The sequence below is a fragment of the Nyctereutes procyonoides genome, unplaced genomic scaffold (genome assembly GCF_905146905.1).
Source record: "Nyctereutes procyonoides isolate TBG_1078 unplaced genomic scaffold, NYPRO_anot_genome, whole genome shotgun sequence".
Taxonomy (NCBI): Eukaryota; Metazoa; Chordata; class Mammalia; order Carnivora; family Canidae; genus Nyctereutes; species Nyctereutes procyonoides.
This window is the reverse complement of record NW_026575037.1, coordinates 16,272,857-16,290,357: the sequence shown is the minus strand read 5'-3', so window position 1 is coordinate 16,290,357 and position 17,501 is coordinate 16,272,857. Positions and strand designations below refer to the sequence as shown.

At 39.3% G+C, this 17,501-nt stretch overlaps 1 protein-coding gene across 2 annotated transcripts in view; it reads right to left on the bottom strand.

The window, feature by feature from the left end:
• NSL1 (NSL1 component of MIS12 kinetochore complex) overlaps positions 1–17,406 on the bottom strand; it is a 35,136-nt gene extending 17,730 nt beyond the window's left edge. Inside the window, exons 1-4 of one of the 2 annotated variants that reach the window (XM_055319387.1) lie at positions 17,160–17,406; positions 12,950–13,025; positions 7,840–7,970; positions 5,530–5,584 (exon numbers count right to left, since the gene is read on the bottom strand). In XM_055319387.1, coding sequence (XP_055175362.1) covers positions 5,530–5,584; positions 7,840–7,970; positions 12,950–13,025; positions 17,160–17,393 — 496 coding nt within the window. In that variant the 5' untranslated portion in view covers positions 17,394–17,406. The remainder of the gene's footprint in view (positions 1–5,529; positions 5,585–7,839; positions 7,971–12,949; positions 13,026–17,159) is intronic. The other variant, XM_055319388.1, reaches the window with a different exon arrangement.
• Positions 17,407–17,501: the final 95 nt, after the last annotated feature.

Below are 17,501 nucleotides of genomic sequence, written 5' to 3'. Positions count from 1 at the left end.
ATCAAGTCCCATGTCTGGCTCCCCGCATGAAGCCTGCCTCTCCCTCTGCCTGTGTCTCTGCCTCTCTCTCTCTCTATGTCTATCATAAATAAATAAAATCTTAAAAAAAAAAGAACTATCTTTATTACATGTTTTTAAATACTTCTCCACGTCATTATAGAATGCCTATCATATCCATTCCCTTAAACAATACTGTTCTAGAGAAACAAGCAGGCAGCACTCTTACAATCATCTTTAGTATATGTGTTTATAAAACACAATTGAAGGACATTTTGAAAAAACCAAAATGAGATTATAATAGGTTCACAAATAGGAGGACATACACTGTTAAAAATGGCACTTCTTTCTAAATTAATCTATAAATGAAAGGCAATTCCAATCAAATCCCAAAAGATTTTTTCATGTAATTTAAGAAGTTGATCCTAATAATGCCTATGAAAGAGTAAAGGGCCAAGAACAGGCAATACAGTTTTGAAGAAACTCTAAGATTTCAAGACTTCTTAGAAAAGTACAGTAATATAAAAAGTGCAGAGACAGCCACGTCAACCAATAGAAATAAAGGGAGTCCAAAAAAAGACCCCCAAAATATATGGAAACTTAGCATATTAAAGAGTAACATTACAAAGCAGTGGACAAAAGATGGGACTACTGCTCAATGATGCAAGGACAACTGGCTATCAGTATGGCAAGCATTAGATTCCTTCCTCATAAAATGAAAAAAAAAAATTCAGATGGATTTAGGACCTAAACTTGATAATCAAAACTCTATAAATATCAAGTATCTTTCCTTTATTTGTCTATATATTTGTTTTATTGAAGTTTGATTTGAAATATCAAACACCTTTATGTTACTTGGGTAGAAGAGTTCTTAAAGACACGGAAAGAACAAATTAGGGACACCTGGGTGGCTCAGCGGTTGGGTGTCTGCCTTAAGCTCAGGGAGTGATCCTGGAATCCCATGATCGAGTCCCACATTGGGCTCCCTGCATGGAGCCTGCTTCTCCCTCTGCCTATGTCTCTGCCTCTCTCTCTCTATGTCTCTCATAAATAAATAAAATCGTTTAAAAAAATTATAAGGAAAAAACAGTAAATCTGACTACGTTAAAATTTATGATTATTATAAAGCTAAAAGACAAGCCAAAAATTGAGAGCAAGTATTTACAGTGCTTATAACCAAAGGATTAATATCCAAATGTGTGTGTGTACATGTGTGCATGGATATGTGCCCATATGTATAACTCTTAGAAGTAAATAAGAAAAGTTCAAACAAACCAACAGAAAAATGGGCAAAGAATATATATAGGCATATCAGAGAAGAAACCCAGGCATCCCTACTCAACCTTTAAATACAACTGTATGCCTATCAAATTGGCAAAAGTAAAAATAAATGTATGTGTATGTGTTTATATATATAGAAAGTCTGACAGTAATAATTGTTGGGAAAATGTGGGAAAGCAAGAACTTCTAAACACTGCTGATGGGAATGTACACTGATACAACTACTTTGGATGAATAGTAAAGTTCAAGTGTAATGAAGCTGAATAAAAATAAACCTCATGGGACACCTGAGTGGCTCAGCAGTTGAGCATCTGCCTTTGGCTCAGGTCATGATCCCAGAGTCCTGGGGTTGAGTCCTACATCAGGCTCCCTGCATAGAGCCTGCTTCTCCTTCTGCCTATGTCTCTGCCTTTCTCTGTGTGTCTCTCATGAATAAATATATAAAACCTTAAAAAAAAAAAACAAAAAACAAAAAAAACCCAAAAACCTCAAGACCTAGAAATTCTGCTTCTGGGAATCTACTCCAGAGTATCTATGGCATGTTTACACTATATAAGGAAATAGTTATAAGGATGTTCACTGTAATACTATTTTTAACAGCAGAAAAAGAAAAAATCTAAGTGTCTCTCAATACAGGAATGGCTAAGCAGTGATGTGTTCATACTCTGAAATACTATGTATTAGCTCAATGAATTAAAAGCTTTGTGTACATACAATGTCAACAGGGAAAAGGTTGCAGAATATGATCAGTATGATACAATTTATATAAAAATTTAAAAACAAATGCCATACATTACTTATGTTTACATAACCTATAAAGTAAAAGCATAATAACATGGACAGTAAGGATCCACTTAGCTTGAAGATAGTGATTCCTTGTGAAGTAGGAGGGAACAGAATAGGACAGTGAAGGAGTACAAAGAAGTTTTAAATGCATCTATAGCTTTTAGTTCCTGAAAAGGTTTGAAACAAATGTGGCAAAATGTGAATGAATAGCCTTTAAATATGAGTGGTAGCAAGAAAGATGTTCATTATGTTATACTCTATATTTTCTATGTTTGGGATATTTCAGCATTTATTTTTTTAAAGATTTATTTATTTACTTATTATTTCAGCATTTTAAAAAAAACAACTCTGCCCTACATATATAGACATATATATGTGTATATATATAATGGGAAAGAACAAGAGTGAAACAGGAAGACCTTCTAGAAAGCATGTGTAGAAACCCTGGCTAAAGTGATGATGACCTAGATCAGAAGTGATAATAGGATGAAGAGAAACAGATGAATGTGGGATTATATTTCAAATGAATAATTTGTATGGATATGAGGACTACAGGGGAGGAGAGGATCAAGGTTGACTTCTAACTAAAGCAATAATGTAGATGAATGTGCTATTTACTCAGGGAAAACTGGGAAAATAACTAATTAGAAGGTATGAAAGAATTGTTTTATGGTTATCTCTTATTTCTTTTACTCAAACATAAGCTCTTTAAGGGAATAATCTGTCTGCTTTTTCTCTGTATACCCAGAAGTTCCTAACATAACTGTCAAATCAATGTTATACAAAATGCCTAAGTATTGCTTCTTGAAAACTAGACAGACTTTGAAAATGTCAGCCTTCAAATAAATCTGACATTACTTAATATTCTAATAACAAAAAGAAAAAACTTTCAAGAAGTTCCCACAAAAATTTTCCCACACAGCTTATTCAAACTTTTAGGTTCTATACAAATTTATGCCATTTTCCCAAGCCATTTTAATTAATTTTGTATGATTTTACCAGTTAGATGTATCATAAGCTATGCAGTATTATAAGGTATGCCACCGTAAATAAGATAGGATAGTAAGATTAGGGGCGCCTGGGTGGCTCAGCGGTTAAGCGCCTGCCTTTGGCCCAGGGCCTGATCCTGGGGTCTCAGGATCAAGTCCCACATCCGGCTCCCTGCATGGAGCCTGCTTCTCTCTCTGCCTGTGTTTCTGCCTCTTTCTCTCTGTCTCTCATGAATAAAAAAAAAAAAAAAAAGAACTGATGCTATTCTAAGTTTATAAACATTATGATAATGTATAACAACAAAATCTCTAAATTTGGGACGCCCGGGTGGCTCAGCGGTTTAGCGCTGCCTCCAGCCCAGGGTGTGATCCTGGAGACCCGGGATCAAATCCCATCCCCTGCATGGAGCCTGCTTCTCCCTCTGCCTCTGTCTCTCTCTCTCTCTCTCTGTGTCTCTCATGAATAAATAAATAAAATTTTCCAAAAAAAAAAAAATCTCAAAATTTATCCAAAAGATAGTTTCTAACTATTCCTTTAATTGTGAAGTCAGAATCATATGATACAGAGGATTTTTCCACAATTACTACATAACTGGAATGGTAGAAATATAATCATGTAAGTAAAGATCATTTCCCTCCTAAGATCAAAAGATTACAAGTATTTTTAGTGGATAACTAACTATCGAAAAATAATTCTTGGGGTGGGGCATCTGGCTGGCTCAGTTGTAGAGCATGTGACTCTTGATCTCTGGATTATGAGTTGGAGCCCTACATTGGGTGCAGAGTTTGCTTAAAAACAAAAAAAGTAATACTTGGGTACTTATGGTACCACAAGTTTCAATTATTTTCTTTATGTAGTTCAAAATCAAAACAAGTGTATGTCAACTACTGCATTTTGGCAACTCTCCCTTTTTTAGTGAGTCACGACAATTAAGCATTAGGTCCTAAGTCAATTTTTATTTGTCAAAAGGGTGAATGCTGTGATTTTAACAAATTTCTGAGTATCTATATGCTTGTACATCCCCCTCTTGGTTTATCCCCATTGGCTTTGGGAGATTTAGGAGGGGCAGAGGACATGCTAGAAAGTAGTACACAATTTGACAAAGATAAAGTACACAAAACCATAAGTTTAAATAGCCCATACAAATAAATGTTTTAACTGTTTTTCTAATAGTTCAGAAATAATACTTTTTAAAAAGGGGACGTGGCGCCTGGGTGGCTCAATTGATTGAGCATCTGACTCTGGATTTCAGCTCAGGTCATGATCTTGGAGTCATGGAATCAAGCCCCACATCAGGCTCCACAATCAGCACAGAATCTGCTTATCCCTCTCCCTTTGCTCCTCCCCTGGCTAGCACAAGCATGCATGCATGCTCTCTCTAATAAACAAACAAACAAACAAAATCTTAGAAAGAAATAGTACTTTTGAGTGTCAAAGGAAAACACCAAAAGGTCTCTTAGGAAAACTGTTACAAATTTTCAAATGTGAGAATAGAGCCATTTAAAAATATTTATGACCCACATTAGCAATGTAAATTCTATTGCTGGATTTACATAAATTTGTATCAATTTCATTTCTCTGAATTTTAAAAGATGCATCTAAATGGAAACAGAACGGATTTCAAAGGTATATCAAGTATGCATGTGTGTTCTTAGGTTTAAAATTATATTTTCATTGGGTTTTTTTTTTAATTTTTATTTATTTATTCATGAAAGACACACACAGAGAGATAGAGAGGCAGAGACACAGGCAGAGGGATGAGCAGGCTCCATGTAGGGAGCCCAATGCGGGACTCGATCCCAGGTCTCCAGGTTCACACCCTGGACTGAAGGCGGTGCTAAACCGCTAAGCCACCTGGGCTGCCCTGGGTTTTATTTTGTAAACAATGAGAAACCAATGATAGTTATCACACTAGAGAGTGACACCGTGAATGCTTTAATAATGTAACTTTGGCTGTAATACAAAGAATGGACAGCGCTTAGAAATGGGAGGGTACTATAACAGAAGTTTGAGATTAAGGGGATTCCTGGGTGGCTCAGTGGTTTAGTGCCTGCCTTTGGCCCAGAGTGTGATCTTGGAGTCCCAGGATCAAATCTCACATCAGGCTCCCTTCATGGAGCCTGCTTCTCTTTCTGCCTGTGTCTCTGCCTTTCTGTGTCTCTCATGAATGAATGAATAAAATCTTAAAAAAAAAAAAAAAGAAGTTTGAGATTAAGATGGTGATGTAACAGTCTAATTGAGGATAGAGCTTTATAAAAGTTCAGATTCCTAAGACCTACTCCTGGAAATTGTTGAGTCAGTGCAATTAGAGCAAGGTCTCATAATCCTAGAGAAGAGCGAAACACAGATGACTGGTAGTAAGTTAGAGCATCAAAGGGAAGATACCCTTCATGCTGACACCTTTAAAAACGTTTAGGAACTCATAAAAATTACAAACTAATGTTTCACTTTTACCACAAATGAGCATTGACTCACCTGGGTCAGGGTCATATTTTAGGTCCAATGGATGTACAACAGGGCAGTACTGCTTCTAAACATATAAATTAAAACAGATTTAAGTTATTCATTCAATCTTTCATGTAAATATTTCCTTCAGCTAATATATATCTTATTAGCTGGTAGAACCATTCTTAAAGAAAAAAAAGGGGAGGAGGACGTGCCTGGGTGGCTCAGTTGGCAAGTGTCTGCCTGAGACTTAGGTCATCATCTCAGGGTTCTGGGATAGAGCCCCACATCAAGCTCCCTGCTCAGCAAGGAGTCTGTTTCTCGCTCTCCCACTGTCCCTCACTTATCCCCGCGCTTGTGCTCTCTTTCACACCCTCTCTCTCAAATAAAATCTTTATTTTTGTAAAAAAAAAAAAAAAAAAGATTTTATTTATTTATTCATGAGAGACACAGAGAAAGGCAGAGACACAGGCAGAGGGAGAAGCAGGCTCCCTACAGGGAGCCTGATACGGGACTCAATCCAAGGACACCAGGATCAAGACCCAAGCCAAAGGCAGACACTCAACCACTGAGCCACCCAGGTGCCCTAAATAAAATCTTAAAAAAAAAGAAAAAAGAAAAGAAAAGATCCTGAAATACGTAGGAAAAGAGGGGAAAAGAAAAGATCAAACTAAGTCTGAATTATACCTTTTATAGTATTGCCATCTACTACATGCACTAAGAAATAGCACCATTAAAAAAGTCTAAGAAAAGCAAACAATCAAATTAAAGGCACAGAGACTGAATTTTGTGCTTAAAGTACAACGTAATTGCCAAATTATGAATAGATTATTTTTCAAAAGTTCACTTTAAGACAAGTGTCTGGAACTCATAAAGCCTATAGAAACTCCCTTTTCAAAGTGACCACTACCATGTCTGCCCACTGCAGCCTACACACCCTGTGATATACTGAGACTGTAAGAGCAGAACTATAGCAAAGGATCCATGGGCTTGCTTCACAGCACATATGATACAGAGCAGGTTACACGGCCCCTGTGCAAGGTTGACTTAGAAAAAGATCCACACTTCAGCAAAAAGAATAAAACATTCCTCCTTACTCCTTCCCGAAGCCAGCAGGAGACAAAAAACATTTTCTAAAAGAACTGCCTTTAGTGTCCTCATCCCATCATCCATCCATTTTGCATCTTTTTAAACTTCCACAGCAGTACCTTACCTAGGTCAGCCAACTTTCTTTTATGTAATACTGATTACCGATTAGGTTTTTTCCAGGAAAGAAGGGGGTAATAGGGAGAGAAAAAAATACATTTTGAATGTTTTTCCTGCAGAAATTTTAAAAAGCAAGGGGGGGGGGGTAGGAGGACAGAATAGGGCATTTCTTTGAAAACACTTTGGAAGAAAAAAAATCTGCAAAAATATCTGCTTATATTTTTTTCTCATAGACAGCATTTACTGTCTAAAATGATTCCTGACAAAAAAAGCAACTGGGAGATTTATATGTGAAAACATGCTAATTTCAAAAATTAGTGACAAAGAATATAACATAATTTAAAACAACATGGGTTTCTCACTCCAGAAGCAGTATCATTCCCAGCAAACCTACTCCCAACCCATTATGATTTTTAGAGTAAAAATACACACAGTTCATACAGCAAATCAGTGTTCTGAACAGGTATTCATTTTTTTAACGATTTTATTTATTTGAGAGAGAGAGAGAGAGAGAGAGAGAGAGAAAGCGAGCACACGTGTGCACAAGCAGGGGACAGAAGGAGAGGGAAAAGCAGGCTCCCCATTGAGCAGGGAGCCCGACTCAGGTTAGATTCCAGGAACCCGGGATCATGACCTGAGCCGAAGGCAGGTATTTACCCGATGGAGCCACCCAGATGCCCCCTGAACAGGTATTCAATCCTCATCACCAATTTAAACTAAAGGGGACTTCCAAAATATATAATCATATACAAATAATGTGCCAAACACAAATGACACACAGAAAGAAAAGGCTTCAGAGGTAAATTTATAGGGGCACCTCACTTAGGTGTCCAACTCTTGGTTTTAGCTTAGGTCGTAACCTCAGGGATTGGGAGATCGAGCCCCAAGTCAGGCTCCCTGCTTAGCAGGGAGTCTGCTTAAAGAGAGAACCTTTATGGAACGCCTGGGTGGCTCGCAGTTGAGCATCTACCTTCGGCTCAGGGCGTCATCCTGGAGTTCCAGGAGCAAGTCCCACATCGGGCTACCTGCAGGGAGCCTGCTTCTCCCTCTGCCTGTCTCTGCCTCTCTCTCTGTGTCTCTCATGAATAAATAAAATCTTTAAAAACGACAACAAAAAAAGATAAATCATCTTACCAGAATTTCTTGTTTTGCTTTTATGGTTTTGATGACGCACTCAAGGATCTTTCTAGGATACTGCTTACGTTTTGTGGCTATATCTACTATGATTTCATCAAACTGATCTTCAAGTACTTTAATATCAGAATCTATTTCAAGAGAAAACAATATCAAAAAATTTCTTAAAACACATTGCTTTTAGCCTGTATAGAAATATATAAGCTAAATTAAGAAAACAAAAAATAATTAAGAAAAACAAATATGGTAAGTTAATGGATGCCCTCACTTAGTGATTAATTCATTTATTAGTCATTGAAAAATCAATTACTGAGCACCTATGGGAAGCCAGGCCTAAATTAGAAAAATACAAAGATGAATATAACATGATCCCTGCTCTCTCAGAGTTCACAGTTCCCTGGAATAAACAATTGCAACACAACTTGATATATGCATTTGAGGTATGAACTAAATGCCATTCAGATGGAGAACAATGGAACACTAACTCTGCTTAGGGAACTTTAAACAGAAAGCAACATTTGAACTAAGCCTTGAAATATAAATGTAAATCCATGGGATTAAAAAAAGGTGGGACAAAAAATAACAAGGAGTAACATTTTAGGCAGAGGAAACCATATTTACAAGATCACAGAGGTTCTGGGAAACTCTTTTCCAAAGCTAAAAGTTCTAAATGACTGCAGGATAAAGTGTAAGGAAAGAAGCATGATAATATATAAAAGAACTAGACTGTAAAGGGTATTTAATGTCAGACTTTCTAACATGTTTTGGATTATGTGCTGCACCAAAGCTATAACAGTAGCAGAGTAGAAAAGCTAAATCTGAAATAGACACAACTGGATAAATAGTAGGAAAAAGTAAAAGACACAGTGACTGTACAACTTCTTTGATTTAACTAAAACTATTTTATCTGTTGCTTTCCTGTTTGAAAATAGTGAATCTCAGACTTCAGCAGAATACTTACATGGGGAACTTGTCAGAAGTGCAGAAATTCTGATTCAACAGAGGCCTCTGGAATGGAGTCCCAAAATTAAGCACCCCAGGTGAAATGAATGCAGGTGGTACATCAACCTTATTTTGAAAATCATCTTTAAGAATAAATAATTAAAAATACTAAAGAATGGGATGCCTGGGTGACTCAGTCAGTCAAGCTCAGATCTTGATCTTGACTTCAGCTCAGATCATGATCTTAGGGTCAGGGGAATCCAGCCCTTTGAGGCTCCGTGCTCAACAGGGAGTCTACTTGAGGATTCTCTCCTCCCTCTGCCCCTCCCCCTGCTCATGTGGGTGTGTGCACACACTCTCTCTCAAATAAATAAATAAATCTTTTTTAAAAAAAAAAACTAAAGAACTTGGTCATTGGCCTAACTGGCCTCACATCACACATTGTTATGTCAATGTCTGTGCTAGAAATGTATCTATTTTATTGAGTAGAAACTTCATTAAGAAGTCTGAAACAGGGGCACCTGGGTGGCTTAGTGGTTGAGTGTCTGTGAGATCCCAGGAGTCCTGGGATGGAGTCCGGCACCGGGCTCCCCACAGGGAGCCTGCCTCTCTGTGTCTCATGAATAAATAAATAAAATCTTTAAAAAAAAAGTCTGAAACAGTGAAACATATTTTTGGAAACTTTCAAACATTGCTGATATATTTTAGCATATATATACATACTGGGTAAAGATTAATGAAGTACATCAAGTATCTCTCATTCATGTAGCAAATATTAAATCCAAATAAACTCTTTTGAGAGTATTATGAGAAAAATAGTCACTGCTTACTTTGAAAACTCATTTAGATGAGCAGCCCTTTCTAAATTTTAATTTATCCATTTAAAAAGTTCAATCATTAGCCTGAAATAATGTACTATTTCACAGTTAAAAAAAAAAAAGTCTCCTAGCTAAATCTTCTATGTAGGAGAAAAATGGTTTTTCAGCGCCACCTAATGATAAAGCTACAAATCTGAAATGTATAAACAATTTGAGCAGGGAAGATCTTGTCACCAATTTAACAAGTTTACCATGTACCTACTATGTGCCAAGCTAAGTATTAAAAACAAATACATAGCCCCTGTCTTGAGGAACTTACACTTGGATTCTTTTTTTTTTTTTTTTTTTAGATTTTATTTATTTATTCAAGAGACACACAGAGAGAGAGAGGCAGAGACACCGACAGAGGGAGAAGCAGGCTCCATGCAGGGAACCCGATGTGGGACCTGATCCCAAGTCTTCAGGATCATACGCTGGGCCGAAGGTGGTGCTAAACTGCCAAGCCACCTGGGCTGCCCTACACTTTGATTCTTAAATGTACCTGGTCAAGCCTGAAATCAAGTCCCTTCAGAGTAGTTACAGAGGAAGGGAAAAAGTTGTTTTCACTTGTATATTCATTCTATCATGTTTTCACTCATTTCTACAATGATCCCAGTGAACAAAACAGACAACCTCTACCCTTGTGAAGATTACTTGTTGCTTCTATGCATTAGATGAGATACAAACCCTTTTAATCCTATCTACTGAAACGTTTTCTCTTTCCTATTGTCTTAGGGCAGGTCTTTACCATCTCTTACTGTACTATCACGGTAACTTCCCTAAGATGAGCCTGCCTTGAATTTCTCCCCTCTCCAATCCATCCCCTAACACAGCCAGCAGTGAACTTTCTAAAACACAAAGCTTCTCATATAAATTCTACTTTAGAAATTACCACTGGTGGGATGCCTGGGTGGCTCAGCAGTTGGGCATCTGCCTTTGGCTCATGGCGTGATCCCGGGGTCCAGGATCGAGTGCCACATTAGGCTCCCTGCATGGAGCCTGCTTCTCCCTCTGCCTGTGTTTCTGCTTCTCTCTCTCTGTGTCTCTCATGAATAAATAAATATAATCTTTAAAAAAAAATTACCACTGGTTCCCCATTGCCAAAAGGATAAAGTGCAAATTCCTTAGCAAACTCTCAGGCTCTTTGTAATCTGGCCCCAACTTATCTCTGGCCACACCTACCATTAGTTTTCCCAATTCAGTTCTGACATTTTCCAAATATATCATTCTTTTGTGCATTTGCACCTGCTCTTCTCTCTGCTTCGAATGTCCTTCCTCCTTTTTTTTTTTTTTTTGGCATTTTTTTTAAAGATTTATTTATTTACTTATGATAGACAGTGAGAGAGAGAGAGAGAGAGAGAGAGAGAGGCAGAGACACAGGAGGAGGGAGAAGCAGGCTCCATGCCGGGAGCCTGACGTGGGACTTGATCCCAGGACTCCAGAATCGCGCCCTGGGCCAAAGGCAGGTGCCAAACCACTGAGCCACCCAGGAATCCCTCCTTCCTCCTTTTTATCTAGCATGCTACCATTTATGAAATGCATTTAACTACAATCTACTCTGTTTGGTCTTCTCCCCTTCTCCAAACAGTAGTAATTCCTTGTTCATTTACTTCCATTAACAATGAGTTCCTAAATAGTAAGGACCATGTGTTTTCATCTATGTCCTAAAACTTGGTATAGTGCCTGGCATTATCAAGTGCCTGTGAAGGAAGGTAAAATTTTAGTATTCTCAACTATTTCCCCTCACAGTTATAAGGAGAAAAATGGACAAAGACTAACCATATTCCACCCAGGCTGCCAACCTATTAGAACACACATATCTTAATCTATAAATTGATGAATCATATTGCTAAAGGCAGCCTGGAGCAAACAATAAAGTAATTCCAAAGTGACTTCACAGAACAAGAGTCAAATAAAGACACAGGAAAGGCTGTGTAGTAAAAATACTCTTGTGATAAACTCCCCCTCTCTTGCAAATTGGCAATCATTCTGATGTTTGGGAAATTAATGTTATTGCTTTTACCGTTTCAATATATAAATCAGAATGTAAATTTTGGTGACTTTGAAGAGATAACTATAATAATCCCAAGGATTAGACAGTGAAGTTTTCTGGGCAAAGTATTATCTTAATGTTGAGAAGAAAAATCATAACCACAGAGGGTTACTTGATGTGCTTGGAATCGGCTCAAGGTATAACTGGATAGCAGGTAATATCAAGCTGGGACACAAAGGTCTGCTGGTCAGACTGTAATATCACTACGGGTAAAGATAAGACACTGACTCCTTGTCAGGGTAGCCCTCCCCTAGACTTTGCTGGGGACTTCTGCCCCTTCTCACACAGATCATTCTTTTTTTCCTAACTTTTTTCCTTCTTATACTGACCACTGACTATTTTCTTTCCATTAAAACTTTGATTTCTGGGATGCCTGGGTGGCTCAGCAGTTGAACGTCTGCTTTGGGCTCAGGGCGTAATCCCAGGGTCCAGGATCCAGTCCCACATTGGGCTCCCTAAAGGGAGCCTGCTTCTCCCTATTTGTCTCTACCTCTCTTTCTTTCTCATGAATAAATAAAATCTTTAAAACAAAACTTTGATTTATTTAGATATGTCAACATATTAGGATATAATCAAGTATGCTTTGATTTTAAGGTTTCTCTATATATTTACCTCATCCTTTACATGGTACTCTTAGCATTTAACTTCATACCTCTAAGGGTACTTCACTATCTACTCTAAGGATCACTTGTAAAACTATAATTTGACTTATAAGGTATTAATCATAGAAATACTCTGGGCCTATTTCTTCATCAGGAGACAGCTGTACAGTATTTTCCAGTAACCTACTGACAAGGGTACTTTCAAAGATCAATCAGATCAAAGTCTTGTTGAGAATGCCAGACAGCACATATAAAAAAATCAAGGTACCTACTGTGTAGTTTGCCTCAGATTATGACTTCAATAGTCTTCTAGATTTGTTTCCTTTTTCCCCCCAAAGAAAGAAAAATTTTAACAGAAGGGACACTGAAGATGGGGATTAAAAATTAGCACTCAAGGGATGCCCAGGTGGCTCAGTCCGTTAAGCACCTGCCTTTGGCTCAAGTCATGACACTGGAGTCCCAGGATAGAGCCCTGCTTTGGGCTCCCTGCTCAGCTGGGAGTCTGCTTCTGCCCCCCCCCCCACTCACTCTCTCTCTCAAATAAATAAAATCTTTAAAAAAGCAAAAAAATAAATTCTAAAAAATTAGCATTTAAAATAAAATTAGCCACAAAAATAACTCCGAAATTAATGAAAGGAAAAAGTTAAATAACATACCTATTAAATTATCTGAAGCTTCCTGCCATGCTTGCCCATTAATGCTGACATTCTCTTGCACAGCTGATTCAAAAGTCTGAAATAAATTCATAATACTCAAGTCACTAAAAATAACTTTAAAGATTGAATTAAAACATTTTGGCAAAATAAGAACTTCAAATTTGTAACAGAGAATATTAAGAAAAGTAAACTAAACTAGCTTATAAGTCTATTCTTCTCAATGAAGATTCCATTTCAATTACTGACTCAACCTACATATTAGCTTTGATAACCATTATGCTACCTATGAGAAAATTTGATGCAAAATTTATATACTTCTTAAAAAGAAAAAAAAATACAAGCTAACAAAGTTGAGCTCAGCTGAATCTGAAGGGTACAAGTACTACACAGGCTGCTGAAAGAGCATCAGTGTTAAAGGGAAAAATGCTTAAAACAAAGTAAAATTAATTTCTACTGCATAAAGGATTGTATTTTTTTAGAGATGTTCACTGAGGTAGATAGAAAAGAAATGGCATGAGACCAGGAGTTTGTTTTAAAATAGAAAGTGTAGGGAAGCCCCAGCGGCTCAGTGGTTTAGCACCGCCTTCAGCCCAGGGCGTGATCCTGGAGACCCGGGATCAAGTCCCACATCGGGCTCCCTGCATGGAGCCTGCTTCTCCCTCTGCCTGTGTCTCTGCCTCTCTCTTTGTGTGTCTCTCATGAATAAATAAATAAAATCTTCAAAAAAATAAAATAGCATAAAGGGACACCTGGCTACTTAGTAGAGCATGCAACTCTTGGTCTCAAGGTTATGAATTCAAGATCCATCTTAGGCATGGAGCCCACCTTAAAAAAAATAATAAAATAGGAAATGTAACATTTTTGATAACTGTTAAATTTGGTGATAGATACATGGGTGTCCACTGTACTAGTCAATTTTTAATACATTAAAAAATAAGAACTAAAGGAATTGCTAGTACCATTAAAATTTTAAATATACATTTAAAATTTAAAACCTATTGCACAACAATTACACTTCTAGCAATGCATCCTCAAGAACCATTTTCATAAAAACATAAAAAGGATGGGATGTCTGGCTGGTTCAGCACTTGAGCATCTGCCTTTGGCTCAGGTCATGATCCCGGGGTCCAGGATTGTGTCCCACACTGGGCTCCCTGCGAGGAGCCTGCTTTTCCCTCTGCTTCTCCCTCTGCCTATGTCTCTGCCTCTCTCTCTCTGTCTCTCATGAATAAATAAAATCTTAAAAAAAAAAAAAACAAAAACTGGGATCCTTGGGTGGCTGAGCAGTTAAAGCGTCTGCCTTCAGTCCAGGGCCTGATCCTGGAGTCCCAGGATCGAGTCCCATGTCGGGCTCCGTGCATGGAGCCTGTTTCTCCCTCTGCCTGTGTCTCCACCTCTTTCTCTCTCCTCTGTGTCTCTCATAAATAAATAAATAAATAAATAAATAAATAAATAAATAAATAAACAAATAAATAAATAAATAATTTTTTTGAAGATTTCCTTTTTTTTTTCATTTTTTTTTATTCATAGAGATGGAGAGAGAGAGAGAGAGAGAGAGGCAGAGACACAGGCAGAGGGAGAAGCAGGCTCCATGCAGAGAGCCTGACATGGGACTCGATCCAGGGTCTCCAGGATCATGCCCCGGGCTGCAGGCGGCACTAAACCGCTGTGCCACCGGGGCTGCCCAATAAATAATCTTTAAAAAAAAAAAAAGGACAAATAATAATCGACAGATTTGGGGGGGGGGGTTAATTGCTAAATCATTTTAACACTCTTAACGCAAAAAATAAACAAAAAACTAAAACAACAAAAAAGCCATAAAAAAGAATATATAAGGGATACCAGGTGGCTCAGCAGTTGAGCTTTTCTACCTTCTGCTCAGGGCATGATCCTGGGTCCCAGAACCAAGTCCCAGGTCTGGGAATCAAGTCCCACATCAGGCTGTCTCTCATGAATAAATAAAATAAAATCTTTAAAAAAAATATATATATATATAGATATATATATACACCCTCCATGGGCCTTCCAAAACAGTAAGTTATTTCCAAAAGGAAGAGGGATGGGGGGGAGAGGAATTCAGACTTTTGCTTTATGTTGTTTTTTTTTTTTACAATATGTACTTTATAAGCTTTGTAGAAGTAAAGAGCATAAATCAAATCATGAATGATAATCATGAGTTAAGTTATGCACTCTATAAAGATTTTATAAAATAAAATCCTTACTTTATATAAGGACATTTACGGATTATCTCAGAATACAAAGTGTAATAATATTCATTACACAATCACATCAATACCACTTTTTAAGAATATCCATTATCATATTATGCGGTTTCAGATTAAGAGACATAAATTAGGCTTTAACCTAATTAAAGCCTCTGCCTTTTATCTGCTCTTAATATAAAACACAAATGAATTCCCTGGTAGTTTAAGCCTTCAAACCTTTATCTTCTAATTCACTTTATCATTCATTAGATAAGGTATAACAGGTTAAGCCAAGCTCCTCTTTTTCTGTAATGTTCTAAGTAGGTCAGTACTTCCTAGAAAGGGGGAAATACTAGACAGATTTTTTTTTTAAGATTTTATTTATTTATTCATAGAGACACAGGCAGAGAGAGAAGCAGGCACCACGCAGGAAGCCCGATGAGGGACTGGATCCTGGGTCTCCAAGATCAGGCCCTGGGCAGAAGGCGGCGCCAAACCACTGCGCCACCTGGGCTGCCCAGAAAGAGGGAAATACTAAAATCCTTTACGCAAAAAAAAGTCTTTTCCCCCAAGAACTACTAAAAATGTCCTGAGGTATGTCTCTATTCTTCCTTTCCTTGCACGAAGGCAGGAACAGCCTTACTGTATCCAAAACGGGAACACAGAATCGCTACCCAGGGGCTGTTTCTTTATTCTTCTTCCATTTGACATTTATTTTTATTGTTTGCCCTGCGGTCATTCCCACTCGCAAGCGTGCTGCTGCGTTATGAGCTTTTAAACTTTTTCTTCCTACACATAGATTGTGTGCTTCCTTAAGGCAGGTACCAATGCTTCAATAATATGTTGTGTCTTTCCTCAAAAAAAAAAAAAAAAAAAAAAGAGGGGATCCCTGGATGGCTCAGCGGTTTGGCACCTGCACAGGGCCTGATCCTGGAGACCCGGGATCGAGTCCCACATCGGGCTCCCTGCATGGAGCCTGCTTCTCCCTCTGCCTGTGTCTGTTCCTCTCTCTCTGTGTGTGTCTCCCATGAATGAGTAAATAAAATCTTAAAAAAACAAAAACAAAACAAACCCTAGCTTCTTCAGAGCTTTGCAAAAGATGTGAGTAAGGAAGGGGGAAAAGGTTATGAGGGCCGGTGAAGTTACTGACCGAGACAGCATCCTTACCCACTTTAGACTTGTAGGGAAAATGTTTCCACGGACTTTATTTTTTTTTAATTTTTTTAAATTTTTATTTATTTATGATAGTCACAGAGAGAGAGAGAAAGAGAGGCAGAGACACAGGCAGAGGGAGAAGCAGGCTCCATGCACCAGGAGCCCGATGTGGGATTCGATCCCGGGTCTCCAGGATCGGGCCCTGGGCCAAAGGCAGGCGCCAAACCGCTGCACCACCCAGGGATCCCCTCCACGGACTTTACAGGAAGTCCTAAAACAGGGAAAAAGGAAAGACCGAACCGCTAGCGCGGTGCCCGGCTGACTTCCAGGATTATTATTATTATTATTATTATTATTATTATTATTATTACCCTTTCCCGGAAAATTCCTGCTAGAGTCTGCGTCTGCCCTGCCCAGTAGGGGGGGCCACTAGCCAGCCACTTTCTGAGGTTCCCGAGGTCTTAAAAGGCAGCCCCAAGGGAGATGGGTTCTGGGTTCGAGCAGCTTAGCACGAACAGAAGAACCATAGGAGACCGCGTTCGTGTTTTTTTCTTTTTTTATCATCACAAATTAAAACGGCATCTTGGACAGAGCGGGCTCCATAAAGCATGACATTAATTGCACCTATTTTTTTTTCCCTTCCCGTAATTTCCGGTTACAGGCTCAGCTCGCCCCTCGACGTTCCCACCGGCCGGCGCGGGTCCGAGCCGTTCCTAAGACCCGGATGACGCCGCGGCAGCTATTCCGCCTCCCCCACCACCACCCCGCGTTTCTCGGGCCGCCTCCGTGAGCCCAGAGCCGGGCGCAGGGGGACGGGGGTGACGAGGCCGGAGACGGCTACGCGCCCGTACCCACTGCACGTCCCGCAGCGCAGGCCCCCGAATCTCCTCCGGCAGCGCGTCCCCGAGCTTGTCCACGAAGCGGCCGCACAGTTCTACCATTTCCGTCACGGCCCGCTTCGACGTGCAGCGCACCCGGCAGTCCTCCCGGGAGCTGGCGGCGACCGACGCCCCGTCGTCCGGCCGCGCCTCTCTCTCCACGTCCCGCGGACGGGAAGGGACCCCCGACACTGGAGCCCCCGCCATCTTTCCAGTTTGAACCGCGGGCGGGAACTCTGGGAGCGGAAGGGCGGGCTCCGGGTGGGGGGAAGGGGGGGAGGAAACACGCGTCCGGCCGGAAACGCGAGCCGCCGC